Raw genomic sequence first — 15,701 nt, 5'->3', positions numbered from 1 at the left:
CTGAGTTGGCGGCACTTTCTTGCGTATAACCCCTCTTGGTTTTTCACCAGGACAAGGTGGTTCTCCGCCCGGTTCCGGATTTTCTTCCGAAGGTGGTGTCCGCTTTTCACCTGAATGAAGATATTGTCCTTCCTTCTCTGTGCCCGTCCCCGTCTCATCCTCTGGAACGGGATCTTCACCGTCTGGATGTTGTTAGGGTTCTGAGGATCTACCTGGATGTCACTAGACTCTTTCGGCGCTCGGATTCTCTGTTTGTGGTTCCGGAGGGTCCGCGCAGGGGGCTGGCGGCATCTAAAGTGGTTATTGCCCGCTTCATCAAGATGGCTATTGCTGAGGCTTACCGTGCTAGGGGCAGGGAGCCGCCCTTTGGTGATACCGCTCATTCTACCAGAGCGGTCGGGGCTTCCTGGGCTCAGCGTAATCGAGCTTCGGCTGAACAATTGTGTAAGGCGGCCACCTGGTCTTCTTTGCACACTTTCACCAAGTTCTACAGGGTGAACACTTATGCATCGGCGGATGCTGCTTTGGGCCGCCTGGTCTTGCAGGCGGCGGTGCCTTAATGCCTATGGTGCTTTCATTCGCCTTGGGTTGTGGTCCCTCCCTATTTGTGGACTGCTTTTGAACGTCCCAAGGTTTCCTGTGTCCCCCAAGGAATTATGCGAGAAAACGAGATTTTTGTATAATTTACCAGTAAAATCTCTCTCGCTCTTCCTTGGGGGACACAGCACCCACCCATTGTTTTGGTTGCCCAAACAGAATCCACAAAATCGGAACGGAAATGGAAAAAAATAACATTTGTGTGCAACAGGCCTTCAAAGGGGTTCACAAAAAATATCTTGCTCTATGGCTTACGTGGATAGATTATTACGGGCTGGCAGACCTAAGACTTAACAACTCATATAATCTGCACGTCAGTTCAGAAAGTTGTCGGAACGTTTTCATTTCAGTCCAGAATCTGGGGTGTGGGGTATACAATAGACAAGTCTATGCTGTTAGGCTGCTCCGCTAATGAAGGCCAATGTGGGAATGAATTATTTTTTCTTTCTACATTGGGTGCTGCAAGGGATAGGGGGACAGGTTTGGGTGTTTTATTTGAATTGTGGTTTATTGCTATTTTCCATGTATCTGTATTACCCGTGCTTATGCATGATGTCATTAAAGCACTATGACCAAACTCAATAAAAAAAGTGGTGTTAGGGCTCTTTCACACGAGCATGTCTCTTGCGGAAATCACTCTCCGGACTACACAAACGCCCCGCATTGTCCTAATTGGCAATGCTGTGCGCCTCTCCCTGACCTTTCTGTAATGGAATCATACTTGACAGCTTTATGTCAGTATGATTCGGTTACAGAATGGTCAGGCAGAGGCACACAGCATTGTCAATCCGGACACTGCGGGGCGTTTGTGTAGTCCAGACCGCACAATCCCTCTCACCCGGAATGTGATTTCCACAAGGGACATGCTCCTGTGAAAGAGCCCTAACACTGCCAGATTATAGGGTTCCTAAGAGCGTTCGTTCCCTATAATCTGCACATGTAAAGGTACGGAAGATCACCCGATGACCAAGCGACATGCTCATTTGTGAAGCAGTAGTTGATGCAGACAAGTAAATGATCGTTTCTGGGCAGCAGTTTTTGCGTTTTTAATTACTAGCTGTAACAGTTAAGACCTCATGCACACAAACGTATTTTCTTTCCATGTACGTTCCTTTTTTTTTTTTTTTTTGGACTGTATGCGAAACCATTTCATTTCAGTGGGTACGCAAAAAAACTGAATTTACTCCATGTGCATTCTATTTCCGTTCTGCAAAAGAGAATAAAACATGTTCTATTATTGTCCACATTACAGACAAGGATAGAACTGTATTAATGGCCAGCTGTTCCGTTCCCCAAAATACAGAATTGTCTGTATTTTTTGTGGATCAGTTTTTTCCGCAAAATACGGTCATGTGCATGAGGCCTAATTCCAGTTTTCTTTGCTTCTCATACTGAAGAAGGGGTACACCACCAGGTACATGGAGCAAACACTTTTAGCAGCAGCAGCTCCAGCCAAGGTCATTATCTACCCCCCCCCTCAATGAATGGGGGAAGAAAGTGACTTTACAATGAATAACAATAATGCAATTATTAACATGGCAGTCTGACTTGCAGGTTGATTTAGCCACAGTCCAGGATACGGTGAAGTCCCTTGTGCGTGAAGCTTATGAAGCACTGAATGATAAGCGCTGTCGCAATGCGGAGGGAATATTTTCTAAACTCCTGGACATGCTGGAGAAATGTGACCTCCAGGTAAATTATCGTAAATGAGCAGGCGACTCCTTTTCTAACTGAAGATCTGTTGTTGATCGACAAAAAAATAATAATGCAAGTTTGGCCGCCTGTTCCCCTAGTGATCAGCTTACTTATACTGGGGAAGCTGGCAAATGGTTCTCCTGGGGTATTCCGTGTCAGAAATCTATGCCGTATATCATCTATTTGGCTTTATCAGTTCTATCTAATACAGTATGTTGTTGCTACATTGACCTCCGAGTAGTAATTGTCTCTCTCTTCTCTACTCCAGAGCTTAAATCTGACAAAGCTAGATTATCTGGTACTCCAGTATGGACATGCGGTTGCACTGCTCGGTATTGGACAATGTGTGGTAAGCATTAAAGTGACTTTGCTGGCTGCGGAACTAAAGAATATTATGGTTTTGTTACCCATCGTTGTTTGGGCACACCTTTACCCATCTTACAGTTGCTGTACCCCCTTAAATGGGTTGTCTCACTTCAGTAAGTGGCATTTATCATGTAGAGAAAGTTAATACAAGCCGACTACTAATGTATTATTATCTATATTTCTTCCTTTGCTGGCTGGATACATTTTTATATCACACTATACACTGCTCATTTCTATGGTTAGACCACCCTACAATGCAGCAGTGGTGGTCGTGCTTGCGCAGTATAGGAAAAAGCACTAGCGTATGTGCGCTCCCCATGGTCCCGGCTACCAGAGAGGCTGACTCTTTTTCCTATAGTGTCCAAGCAGGGCTTCCACTGATGGATTACAGGGTGGTCTGTAACCATGGAAACTAGCCATGTATAATGTGATGGAAAAATAAATCCAGCCAGCAAATGAGGCAGTGTGGACAATCACAATGCATTAGTAAGTGGCTTGTATTAACTTTCTCTACATGATAAATTCCACTTATTGAAATGAGACAACCCCTTTAAAGTTGTAAGTACTAGCCAGGTGGATGTACGACTACCACTCTGTTCAACTAAGGCCTCATGCATATGACCGGTTTTTTTGTCATTAACTTCAATGGGGCCACAAAAGATGCGGACAGCACTCTGTGTGGGGGCGGGGGCATTCTGCTGCAGCTAAGGGGGCGGGGGCATTCTGCTGCAGCTAAGGGGGCGGGGGCATTCTGCTGCAGCTAAGGGGGCGGGGGCATTCTGCTGCAGCTAAGGGGGCGGGGGCATTCTGCTGCAGCTAAGGGGGCGGGGGCATTCTGCTGCAGCTAAGGGGGCGGGGGCATTCTGCTGCAGCTAAGGGGGCGGGGGCATTCTGCTGCAGCTAATACAGTTGGAGGAAACTGAGCATGTTCGTCCTCAGTGAGCAGGGCAAAGAAATAAGAAAAAAAAAACTGGTGGAGCTATACAGATGCATTGTATTGAATAACTTAGTGGTTATACAAAATTTTTAATTACATGCAATTACAAAAGAATTCAGACCCAGGTGCTGGTTTGAAAACATTAGAATATTTTTCAGGGGACAATTCCTTTAATGTTGGTGGTATACACTAACAACATGCTATCGATGTTTGTGCATTACATTTTCATCTGCAACTTATTTCTACTTTTACTACATAATTGCATTTGTTCTTGACAAGTTTGCTCTTGCTCTTTGTAGGAGTTGGTCAAGGCTGAAAACCAGTTCAAGGGAATTATACAGCACCACTCGAAGGAGAAGTTTAACTGTCTGGCTTTTTATGGAATTGGCAATGTGTATTTTAGGCAAAATCGGTAAGTTCAAGGGGTTGTTCAGTGGCTTCGTATTGATGACCGCTTGTGTGAGCATTGCTTCCTCTTCAAAATTACCCCTACGTTGTCTCGTTTGTAGAGGTGGCACAGTGTAGTTACAACAGCTCTGTCCCATTCAAGTGAAGAGTAGAGCCACAACCCCTTCATGCAGTAATGGCCTATCTGTCAGCTGGATGAATGAATTATTGAGTGATTGTCAAACAGACCATTTTTGCAAAAAGTGCACTTTCTATCAGAGGGTAGAAGTTAAGTTACTGCCTAACAGCTGGAATCACTTTTCTCTGGGACAGTAAGGCTAGGGAGCGACATTTTTTCAATTGTGACATTTTGCTACTGCAGCACAACAGTCGCAAAATTTTCATCCGAGTTGGATTTCTTTGCGACTGCCCTGTCTCAACATGTCACAGTGCGACACCATAGACTAACATTATAAAATGTCGCTCGACATTATAGCAAAATGAATGTTGTTTGACAAATGTTGCAGTGTAGTTGCACCCTCTATGTTGCGCTACATATGTCGTGTAGCCCTAGCCTAAGGCTAGTTTCACACTGGCGGCAGGGAAGTCCGGCAGACTGTTCCGGCCGGTGAACAGCCGGTCAGATCCGTCCTGCCGCTAGTTTACGTGTTTTCCCCGAACTGCCGCTCCGTCCCCATTGACTATAATGGGGCCGGGGATGGAGTTCCGACAGCAGCACACGGCGAGAGTCAGCCAGACTAAAAGTACTGCATGTCCTACTTTTAGTCCGGCTGCCTCTCACCGTGCTGCCATATTGTCAATGGGGACGGAGCAGCAGTCCGGGGGGCACATGTGAACTAGCAGCAGGACGGATCCGACAGGCTGTTCACCTGCTGGAACAGCCTGCCGCTAATGTGAAAGTAGCCTAAGAGTATGGCCTGATGGTGTGGCTTCTCACATACAGTTAAGCCATGCCCGTTAGGGGCAGCCAATGGCCACGTGATTTTTACGGCAAACTCATGGGGCCGTTGGTTTATGCAGGTGGACGTGACTAGGCCGCATGCAGTCAGCTGCACTGTTGTGCCCTACCCTAATTGAGTTGGACAAATTAAAATCCAATTTTATGTGGTTCTTTGTTTTATTCTCTTATTTTATGATATAACTAATTACAGATTTGTTTTTCAGCTTTTCAGATGCATTAAATCAGTTTATTAAGTCAAAGACCATGGTAAATCATAAAATGGTCCCTGGTGTATTAACTTGGCCTACCACATCTGTAGTCATTGAAGAAACTAGGCCTGAAAAATTACAGGTACGTGTTCACGTTGGTCTTTTGTATGACGCGCTTGAACAGCTAGTACCGTCGTAGACGCCAGTAGAGCAGACCACCACCAATAAATACTGGCTTTATTGCTCCTGGGATCTTACTAGTCCTGTCTTAGAGAATCATTTTCCCTAAATTCTGTATTGGTCAGTAAGCAGGAGTATAATGGACTAGATTTATATGTTCTAATTTGTCTCGCTCAACCTTCTGCGGAGATAACAGGAGATGGACTTCACTCCAATCTTTTTTTTTTTTTTTTTCCCTCTTCTTTAGGTTCTCCTAAACAATTGCATTGAAGAGTGCAAGTTTCCACCTAAACCCGATGCTGTTTGCCGCTATGAGCAGTGTTTAAGCTTGCCTAAGGCTCAGATCTATTTTTCAGACCCTGATTTCAAGGTAGGATAGAATAATGACCGTTAATATTGTTCTGGTTTGAATATAATGGCTTCATATGAAAAGTAGTACGGACAAGAAGTTAAGATGTTGCCTGCAGCGACCATCCTCATTTTGACCTGATATGATAAAGGCGTATGGCCTGAGAAATAAGTGATAATAAAAATAATAAGCTCACCATTTATTCATGTGTTTTTGTAGAAGATCTTAACTTAATTTGAGGTAATCATACAGTAGCTTCTCCCTATTGTTACTTTAAAGAGGCTTTCTGGGAGTTCAATTTAGATAGGTCATCAATATCAGATCAGTGGGGGTCTGACTCCAGGGACCCCCTACCCAATCAGCTGTTTGAAAAGTTCTAATCACTGCAGCCTCATCACAGCTCACCAAGCACAGCCCTGTACATTGTGTAGTGTCTGTGTTTGGTATTGCAGTCCATTCTATTTACTTGAATGTGAGTAAGCTACACACACAGGCCATGTGACCGATGAACTGGCCTAGGAAGTAGCTGCTGCACTGCACAGAGTTCTACGGTTTCTTGAAGCAGCTGATTGGTTGGGGTGTCAAGATTAGGACCCCCAGGTCATAAATATTTTACTATCAGAAAACCCCTATAAAATCTGTAGAAAATGATCAAACAGCAAGTTCCAGGCATGGTGTTTTTTTGATTTTGTTTTTTTCCCTGGCATTTTTCCCATAGGCTTTCCAATAGAACCAAGTGGACCACAGGTATACTCGTATAGAAATTCTATTATTCTATACAGAAATCGCTATATCACAATTCAGTGCTGCCACCTGCTGGCATCAACTTTGATATAGAAATACTGAGCCTGTAGGCCTAGTTCAGGCTCATTATTACCATAGGACTTTCAGATGTCGTGGTCACATTTTACCTTGGAATCTGAGGGGTTAAATGTCCACAGTTGGCATTACCGCCTATTGTGGACATTAGCCGTGGGTGACTTCTGTATGAAACAGCAGCTGTGGTGCTTGCTGCACTTCGGAGCATGCGCCATCTTTAAAGACCTGTCATTGAAGGTCTGGAATGAGTTAGGCTACTTTCACACTAGCGTTCGGCTGTCCGCTTGTGAGCTCCGTTTGAAGGGGCTCACAAGCGGACCCGAACGCTTCCGTCCAGCCCTAATGCATTCTGAGTGGACGCGGATCCACTCAGAATGCATCAGTCTGGCGGCGCTCAGCCTCCGCTCAGCAGGCGGACACCTGAACGCTGCTTGCAGCGTTCGGGTGTCCGCCTGGCCGTGCGGATGCAAGCGGATCCGTCCAGACTTAGGCCCCATGCACACGGCCGTTGTTCACAGCCGTGTGCGGGCCGTGGAACCGCGGCCTGGATCCCTCCTGAGAGCAGGAGCGCACGGCGTCACTGGTTGCTATGACGCCGTGCGCCCCCTGCTGCCGGCACAGTACAGTAATACACTGGTATAGATCGTACCAGTGTATTACTGTACTGTGCCGGCAGCAGGGAGCGCGCGGCGTCATAGCAACCAGTGACGCCGTGCGCTCCTGCTCTCAGGAGGGATCCAGGCCGCGGTTCCACGGCCCGCACACGGCTGTGAACAATGGCCGTGTGCATGGGGCCTTACAATGTAAGTCAATGGGGACGGATCCGTTTGAAGATGACACAATATGGTTTACAACAATGTAAAAGTCTGGACGGATCCGTTCAGGCTAATTTCACACTTAGACATTTTTTGACAATATAATGCAGACGGATCTGCTCTGAACAGAGCCACCGTCTGCATTATATGAGCGGATCCGTTCAGAACGGATCCGCTCTGAACGCTAGTGTGAAAGTAGCCTTAAACTATCAGCACTGATGTCCAATAGTGTAATATGAATAATTCATGGGTTCATATAGGTACCCCCATACCTACATGCCGGCGTTGTCCTGTGAACATGGCCACTAATTGAAGATTCCTTCTGCCAGCAGCCACCATTCATTTACACTGGGGACTGACTGCACATGCGCTAGTTTCCATGTTATTACCCAGTGTAAATGAATGGAGGCCACTGATGGACTGGATACCTAAACAGCAGCCATGTTCCCAGCACAGCGCCAACACGTGCGTACTTACAGGGGGACTTGTGTGTAACCGTGAATTATTCATATTAAACTATTGGACATCTTTGCTAATAGTTTAATCATGCTTATTACGTGTACCCAGCACATGTCCAGCTAGTAATATAAATTGGCCTAACCCTTTATAAATGTTAAAAAAAAAGTTAGGCTTTAACTGGACAGTCCCCTACTGCTCGCATTTCCACCCATTTAACACCTATAGGATGTACTTGATGCTTATACACCACTGACAAAAAGAACTTTTAAAGACTGAAATGTAAATGCCGAGATGGTGCATTCATAATTATTTCTTGGTAGCTTTGTAGATTTTTGGAAAGTTGTCTGATATTCTGGTATTAGTCTGACATGGAGTCTCGTGTATTTCTGTCCACACAGGGCTTTATACGCATGGTTTGCTGCCAGTTCTGTAGAGTTGAATTTCACGTTTGCTGTTGGAAAAAAATGAAGGCCATGTTGTATTCCGATAAAAATGACAAGGTAAAGCTGGAATCTCCTTCTGTTCAATATGAAGTTGTCAGAGTAGTTACATTTTCAGATAGAAAGTCATTAAATAATTAAGCTGGCTGACACAGTTGCTGTATCTAAGGAGATCTGAGACCACCTCAATTTTTTTTTTATACCTTTTATGATAATGAGAGTAACTGGGTGTTTCAAGGCTGTTACAATACAAAAATATTCAAACTTTGCACATTACATAACTGCGCGTGATAACACATTGGCAATATCTTGTGGTTGAAAACTAGGTAAAAGTTCAATTGGCTGATACTGGACCCAATTTAGACACGTATACCGACCATCCGGATCCATTAATCGTTGAAAAGTAAAAAACATTTCGTAGAATCTCTGAGAACACTGATGCATATCTGCTCACACTACATATCTCTGAAACTTCTTCATGGTCTTCCAAACTGGATGAAATACTCCATTTTTCTCACAAATATTCATGTCACAGCACAATCACAGATAGCCTTTGGAATGTGTTCTAACACAAGGGGTTATAAAACAGTGGAATAAATGATAAACTTCACAGAGAATATACATGTTATACAAACAAGGTTGACCTATGTGAATATATTTATAATATATGCATTATATGAATATAACGGTGACAATGGCCTCGTAACTGTCATTGTGCATTAGTGAAAAGTATTTGCTGAGACTTGTTTCGCTATGTAATTATAAATTGAATGGTCTCCTTTTCTGCACACAGGATTTCCTAAAATATGCTTGTCTCACCCCAGACTGCAGAGGATTAATTTCTCATATTGTAATATTTGACTCTATTGCACAAGTGAAATGCGAGGTATGTTCATTGTCTAATGCAGACTGCTCTGATTGCAACCATTAAGAACATGAAAATGACTGTAGTGAAAGGTTTAAAGATAAATAAGCTTTCTTCACATTGGTGCTGTAATATTTGTCAGCCTCCGAAATAATGAAACCCCAAATAACATGTGACAAACTCCTGTCCACTGGTGGTGGTTGTACGATGCATCTGGCTCTGCATCACACTTTGTTTGTAATGGAAGCCATAGGCAAAGAGGTATCTCCCAAGGAAAGAACACCATCTTTCTAGCACCACCTTGTGGAAGTGGCTCCCTATTCAGAAGTCAGACAGGATGTAATATTGTACAAGCTTAAAGGGATTAGAAATACATGGCTGCTTTCTCTCCACATCGGCGCCAGATCTGTCCACCGGTTGTGTGGGATAACAGCTCGGCTTCATTCTCTTCGGTTTAGCTGATCTGTGATACCAGACACAAACACAGGACAGGTGTAAGAGAAATATGCACTGGATGAGGTACGATGAGGAATTCCATTAACCCCTTCCTGAAGCATGATGCAGGGGCCCGACAGACCCCCTGATAGCCGGGCCCCTGCTGTATCCGCCGGCATTGCTGTAAAAGCCGATGACGGAGGATTAACCCCTCTTATGCGCGGCATAGAAAGTATTTGCGGCGGGTGAGGGCGCCCATCGGGCCCCTGTGCTGCTGTGGCGAGGACCCGATGGGTGAGAAGGCAGCCAGATGCCTTACAGAGGCTGCCCAATGCCTTGCAAAGCATCGGGACCTGCCTTCTACGGGGGCCGAGGAGATCCAGGCCCTGTCCCTTGGGCAACCGGTTAGTTTATTACTCTGTGTAATTTTCTAACAGGCAATGCATTACAATTCAGGTCTAAGTGAAAACGGATCCGTCCTGACTTACATTGAATGTCAATGGGGGACGGATCAGTTTTCAACTGCACCATATTGTGTAAGTCAGGACGGATCGGTTTGGCTCTGCATCGCCAGGCGGACACCAAAACGCTGCAATTGCTTCTAAAATTCTAAGCCTTCGAACGTCCTAAAAAAAAAAAAAAAAAAAATGAAATTTACAAAATGATGCCAACATAAAGTAGACATATGGGGAATGTTAAGTAATAAATATTTTGAGGTATCAATTTTGTTTTAAAAAAAAAAAAGCTGAAAAATAAAAATGTACAAAAATTTTTTTGATTAAATCTGGGATTTTTTTCATAAATAAAAGTGAAATATATTGACTCAAATTTATGACGCTCATGAAGTACAATGTGTGACGAGAAAACAATCTCAGAATGGCCTGGATAAGTAAAAGCGTTCCAAAGCTATTGCCACATAAAGTGACGCATGTCAGATTTGCAAAAAATGGACTGGGCAGGAAGGTGAAAACTAGCCAGGGGTAGAAGGGGTTAAATTTAATGTGACTCTTCTATAACCTGCTTTTTGATTCAAATCTTGTTGCATAAAATTTACAAAAATCCCTGTCAAATACCTTCCTTGTGAACATAGTCTTCTCTTTTGTAAAGTTTGAAGATAAAATCGTAAAGAAGAAAGAACCACAGAAGTCAACAGTGAAACATAAAGTCACCAGGTAAAAGTTTGTGTTGTAGGGTTTTCTGATCTGAAGCATTACTCTGTGCAGTGTTAGACAGGCAGATCAGCAAGCGATTGCCTGGAGGTGAACGATTCCCTCCAGACAATCGCTTGCTTGCTAGCTAGCAGTGGAGATCACTGCTCTTACATGCAACAATCTCCTCCACAGTATGGGGAGGAGCGATCGCGAATGCCATCCGTACTGTCTGGTGGTTTGCTGGCGGCAGATCGCTATTAGACAGCACAATCTGCCGGCAGCTTAAAAATGAGAATTGCCGATAAACAAGCATTTGCTCATTCATCGGGCAATTGGCGGCAGTATTGCATTGCAAAGTGATCGCTAACGAACGTTCATGCAAATAGTCGTTAGCGATCATGGGCCGAAATATCGGCCAGTGTAACACAGTTTAGTTGATAGAATTCCTTTTGTTTCTAGGTTGTTGTGTTTTATTTTATTTTTTGTTTTTGTTTTTTTTAAATCTTGAAGGCTTTTGTTTATGAATGGACAACGCTTAATCCAATTTTCAGTAGGCAAAATAAATGAAGCAGCTAATCTGTATATAAAGTAGTATCAAGTACCAATCAGATTCTACCTTTCATTTTCTAAAGGAGCTGTCAAAAATGAAAGGTGGAATCCGATTGGTTGCTATGGGCAGCTAAGCCAGTTCTACTTTACACCAGTTTGCTAAATGACCCCAAAGGTGTTTACTAATGTATTATTGTCAATATTGCCTCCTTTGCTGGCTGGATTCATTTTTCCATCATATTATACACTGCTCGTTTCTGAGGTTACGACCAATAGGAGGCAATATGGACAATCACAATACATTAGTAAGTGCCTTCTATTAACCTTCTCTACATGATAAATGCCATATGCTGAAGGGAGAGACATCCCCTTTAAGCTACACTTAGAAACATGCTATTTAACTTACAAAACACTCTAATGTGAATGGAGCAGATTGACTGCCCTATTATGTCTGCTGTTGCTGTATTTTGTTTTTAAGGCCACTTTCAGGGCAGCTCCCCTCCTGAATTTACAGCACTGACGGGGTCACATAGCATTATCATTATATTGATTTTATGATGCTATGTAATTCTTAGAGGTCTGGAATGTATTGTATAACACTGACCTAATGCTGTACGTGTTATCCAATACATTCCAGAACTGTAAGGCCTCTTTCACACGGGCGTCATGTTTTTGGCCCGGATAAGATGCGGGTGCGTCGGGAGAAAATGCGCGATTTTTCAGCGCGAGTGCAAAACATTGTAATGCGTACCCTTCACAGTTCGGGTTTGGTGTTGTGTATATTGCATTGTTTTCCCTTATAACATGGTTATAAGGGAAAGTAATAGCATTCTTAATACAGAATGCATGGTACAAAAGGGCTGGAGGGGTTACATTTATTTATTTATTTTTTAACTCTCCTTAATCCACTTGTTTGTGCAGCCCGGCTCCTCTTCTGTCGTCTTTGAGGAATAGGACCTTTGATGACTTCACGGCACTCATCACATGGTCCATCACACAATCTTTTACCATGGTGATGGATCATGTGACGGACCATGTGATGAGCGTAGTGACGTCACCACAGGTCCTTTTTCTTTGCACAGCAAAGATGAAGACAGAAGAGATGCCGGCTGCGCGAGCAAGTGGATTAAGGTGAGTTACTTTTTATTTTTATAATGCTATTATTTTCTGGTTGGATTCCAAATGCCCTCGATGTGGGGAGGAAGATGCGGGTATGTTGCACATGCTGTGGTCATGCTCGGCACTGGAGGGTTTTTGGCGCACGGTGCTGCATCTCATTAATTCTCTGTATGAAGTTACGCTGGATGTAACCCCATTTGTCTGTATATTGGGGTATGTGGAGGACTTGCCAATCACTGAGCCCAGGAAGATAGCAGTGGCCAGAATGTTGTATATGGCTCGTAAGCTGATTGCTCCACATTGGCTGGATGAGGGTAGTCCTAGTAAATCCGAATTTATAGCCAAGTTTAATTGGTTACTTAATCTGGAACGAGGGGTCTATAGGAAGAGGGGCGCCATGGCCAAATTTGAAAAGCTCTGGACTCCTTGGATTGTAGCCCCCGGGCTGGCGCCCAGGGAACTTCAGAAATACCGTCTGGGATTAGTGTGAGGGTACTATGGCTTGCTGTGCATATCTGGCTCAGTGATTGGCGATTTCTTACTGGAGAAATGGAATGTCTCTACGCTGTGTAATGTACTGTGGGGAAGTTATGACCGATGACGAATGTATATTCCATTTATAAGATCACAGCTTTTCTTTCAAGATTTTGTGGGATTGTTGTAGGGATGGGGCCTGTGCCTGTGTAATTGTGGTGGTGATGGTGTAACCGAATGTTGAAGCTATGGAAGATGGAGGGCAACACAATGATGGTTTGTGGGGGTTGGGGCCTTATGTTTGTATTATTAAAATGCTAATAAAAAATTACTTAATTTAAAAAAGAATGCTATTATTTTCCCTTATAACCATGTTATAAGGGAAAATAATAATGATCGGGTCTCCATCCCGATAGTCTCCTAGCAACTGTGCGTGAAAATCGCACCGCATCCGTACTTGCTTGCGGATGCTTGCGATTTTCATGCAGCCCCATTCACTTCTATGGGGCCTGCGTTGCGTGGAAAAGCACAAAGAGGAGCATGCTGCGATTTTTCACGCAACGCACAAGTGATGCGTGAAAATCACCGCTCATGTGCACAGCCCCATAGAAATGAATGGGTCCGGATTCACTGCGGGTGCAATGCGTTCACCTCACGCATCGCATCCGTTCGGAAATCTCGCCTGTGTCAGAGAGGCCTAAGGGTTACAGAACATCATAAATCCAATATAATGCTATGCGACCTCATCAGTGCTGGGAGGTCAGGACGGGAGCTGCGCCGCGAGTCGGGAATGTGACACCCGCTTGTCTGAAAGCGGCCTAACAGGCTCTAGTAACCAACAGATAATATAAACCAGATCTGTGTGGCAACCTCTTATCCTACTCTTCCTGTAGCAGTTAACATGCATGCGCATCCATCATATTTCTTCTACTTAGAAGCGCAGACAGAGAATCCAAAAAGAGAGCAGATTTATCCCGTAGTGATATGTTTTTCACCTCTGTCACATATAACATTTATTCAAAACTTTTTAAGCCCCTGTGTCGGGCAGCGTAGTGTTCTGTGAGGTTTCTAGGTGGTTGAGATGCTTAAGAAAATGCCCCTTTCGGCTTAATTCTATTAAAGGTGTTGTCTCATTTTATGCCCACAATGTCTGATAGGTTCTGGTCCCACCTCCTAGGACCTGCACAAATCCTTAGAACCGAGCCCGCAAAGTGGAGGTGGGCACACCACATGTGCGCGGCTGCCCACCATTCATTTCTATGGGACTGCCGAAAATAACCTAGCCTGCCACTTTAACTTTTTTTTTTTTTCTAAATAAATATCAAAAACACATCAACCAAATGCCACGTTAAAATGTATAGTAATTATTAAAAAGTAGTGTAATTTTGGCGTATGTGACATTCCCCACTCACTCAGGTTGTGTGTGGTATTGCAGCTCAGCCCCATTCACTACATCTGGGCTACACTATCCAACACAAGACATGAACAGGTGTGGTGCGGTTTTTGGAATGTGTTCAAAATCTCTGAGAAGCCCATTTTTGTTTGCACAGTCCTATAATAATGATTAGTAATCCCATTTTATTTTATTTCTCTGGTAACATCCAAGCAGCAAAAGCAATAAAATCAAGTATGAAAATAAATCTGAGCGCAAGAAGGCTATAGAGGAGGAAGAGTGTGTAGGAAATCCTGATGACCATAGAAAGCAGCCCCAGGAAGCAATCCTAGCTGAAGCGGTCGGTAAGTGAGGACCTGACCTCGTTCTGCACAGATGTCCCCATTGTGAGGCTTCAGTACATCTTCACTTTATTTCCTTTCTGTGTTCCTCATTCCAGGGACTAATGGCTACCGCGTCAAATGGGATCCTTTATTGGCACAAGTTATAAAGAAGGAGGGGCTGATAAAACGCGGGTGTCCCGTGAGCTTTTCGAGTTTTTGGGACTCTGTATGTGTATGGAGGATTATAAGTCAGGATAAACTGGACGAGATGGAGAGGAATAGCAGCGCACAATCCTTTAGTAAAATGAAGAGTTTTCTAACCTATTTGTACACATCACATGATAGGGTGAAAACCAGAATATTTCTTTATTTGCTGTTCTTGCAGAAGGAACATATAACCGTTAATCTGCACGACTGGCTTCTTATAGTAGATAATAAAGGTAATTTCGATCAGATTGTTTTCTCTTTAATAATCTGTTCTGCACAAAACTTTTCTAAGGGTACTATCACACTTGCGTTGCTGGATTCCGTCAGGCAGTTCCGTCGCAATCTGTATGCAAACGGATACCATTTGTAGACCGATGCGGATCAGTCTCAAAAATGCATTGCGGATCCGGCATTTATCTTTTTCACATTTTTAAAGGTCTGCGCATGCGCAGACCACAAAACCGGAATCCGTTTTTCCGGAACACTTGGGGCCAGATCCGACATTCCGGCAAGTGTTCCAGAATTTTGGACGGAGAAAATACTGCAGCATGCTGCGGGTTTTTTTCTCTCCAAAAAACCGTGCAGTGACTGAACTGAAGACCTTCTGATGCATACTGAACACATTGCTCTCCTTTCAGAATGCATTAGGATAAGGCCCCATGCACACGGCCGTGTTTCACAGCCGTGTGCGGGCTGTGGAACCGCGGCCTGGATCCCTCCTGAGAGCAGGAGCGCACGGCGTCACTGGTTGCTATGACGCCGTGCGCTCCCTGCTGCCGCCGCAGTACAGTAATACACTGGTATGATCTATACCAGTGTATTACTGTACTGTGCCGGCAGCAGGGAGCGCACGGCGTCATAGCAACCAGTGACGCCGTGCGCTCCTGCTCTCAGGAGGGATCCAGGCCGCGGTTCCACGGCCCGCACACGGCTGTGAAACACGGCCGTGTGCATGGGGCCTAAAACTGATC

The 15,701-nt window shown here is 44.2% G+C and overlaps 1 protein-coding gene across 5 annotated transcripts in view; it reads left to right on the top strand.

The window, feature by feature from the left end:
- The window catches only part of TTC3 (tetratricopeptide repeat domain 3), a 188,632-nt gene that overhangs the window by 106,492 nt on the left and 66,439 nt on the right, over positions 1 to 15,701 (top strand). For 4 of the 5 annotated variants that reach the window (XM_044284379.1, XM_044284383.1, XM_044284382.1 and 1 more), the window contains 10 exons: positions 2,152 to 2,289; positions 2,561 to 2,641; positions 3,895 to 4,007; positions 5,168 to 5,294; positions 5,580 to 5,702; positions 8,173 to 8,274; positions 9,008 to 9,100; positions 10,622 to 10,686; positions 14,414 to 14,544; positions 14,640 to 14,963. In XM_044284379.1, coding sequence (XP_044140314.1) covers positions 2,152 to 2,289; positions 2,561 to 2,641; positions 3,895 to 4,007; positions 5,168 to 5,294; positions 5,580 to 5,702; positions 8,173 to 8,274; positions 9,008 to 9,100; positions 10,622 to 10,686; positions 14,414 to 14,544; positions 14,640 to 14,963 — 1,297 coding nt within the window. The remainder of the gene's footprint in view (positions 1 to 2,151; positions 2,290 to 2,560; positions 2,642 to 3,894; positions 4,008 to 5,167; positions 5,295 to 5,579; positions 5,703 to 8,172; positions 8,275 to 9,007; positions 9,101 to 10,621; positions 10,687 to 14,413; positions 14,545 to 14,639; positions 14,964 to 15,701) is intronic. The other variant, XM_044284380.1, reaches the window with a different exon arrangement.

The sequence above is a fragment of the Bufo gargarizans genome, chromosome 3 (assembly GCF_014858855.1).
Source record: "Bufo gargarizans isolate SCDJY-AF-19 chromosome 3, ASM1485885v1, whole genome shotgun sequence".
Taxonomy (NCBI): Eukaryota; Metazoa; Chordata; class Amphibia; order Anura; family Bufonidae; genus Bufo; species Bufo gargarizans.
The sequence above is the reverse complement of the archived record's forward strand: the minus strand, read 5'-3'. Positions and strand labels throughout refer to the sequence as shown.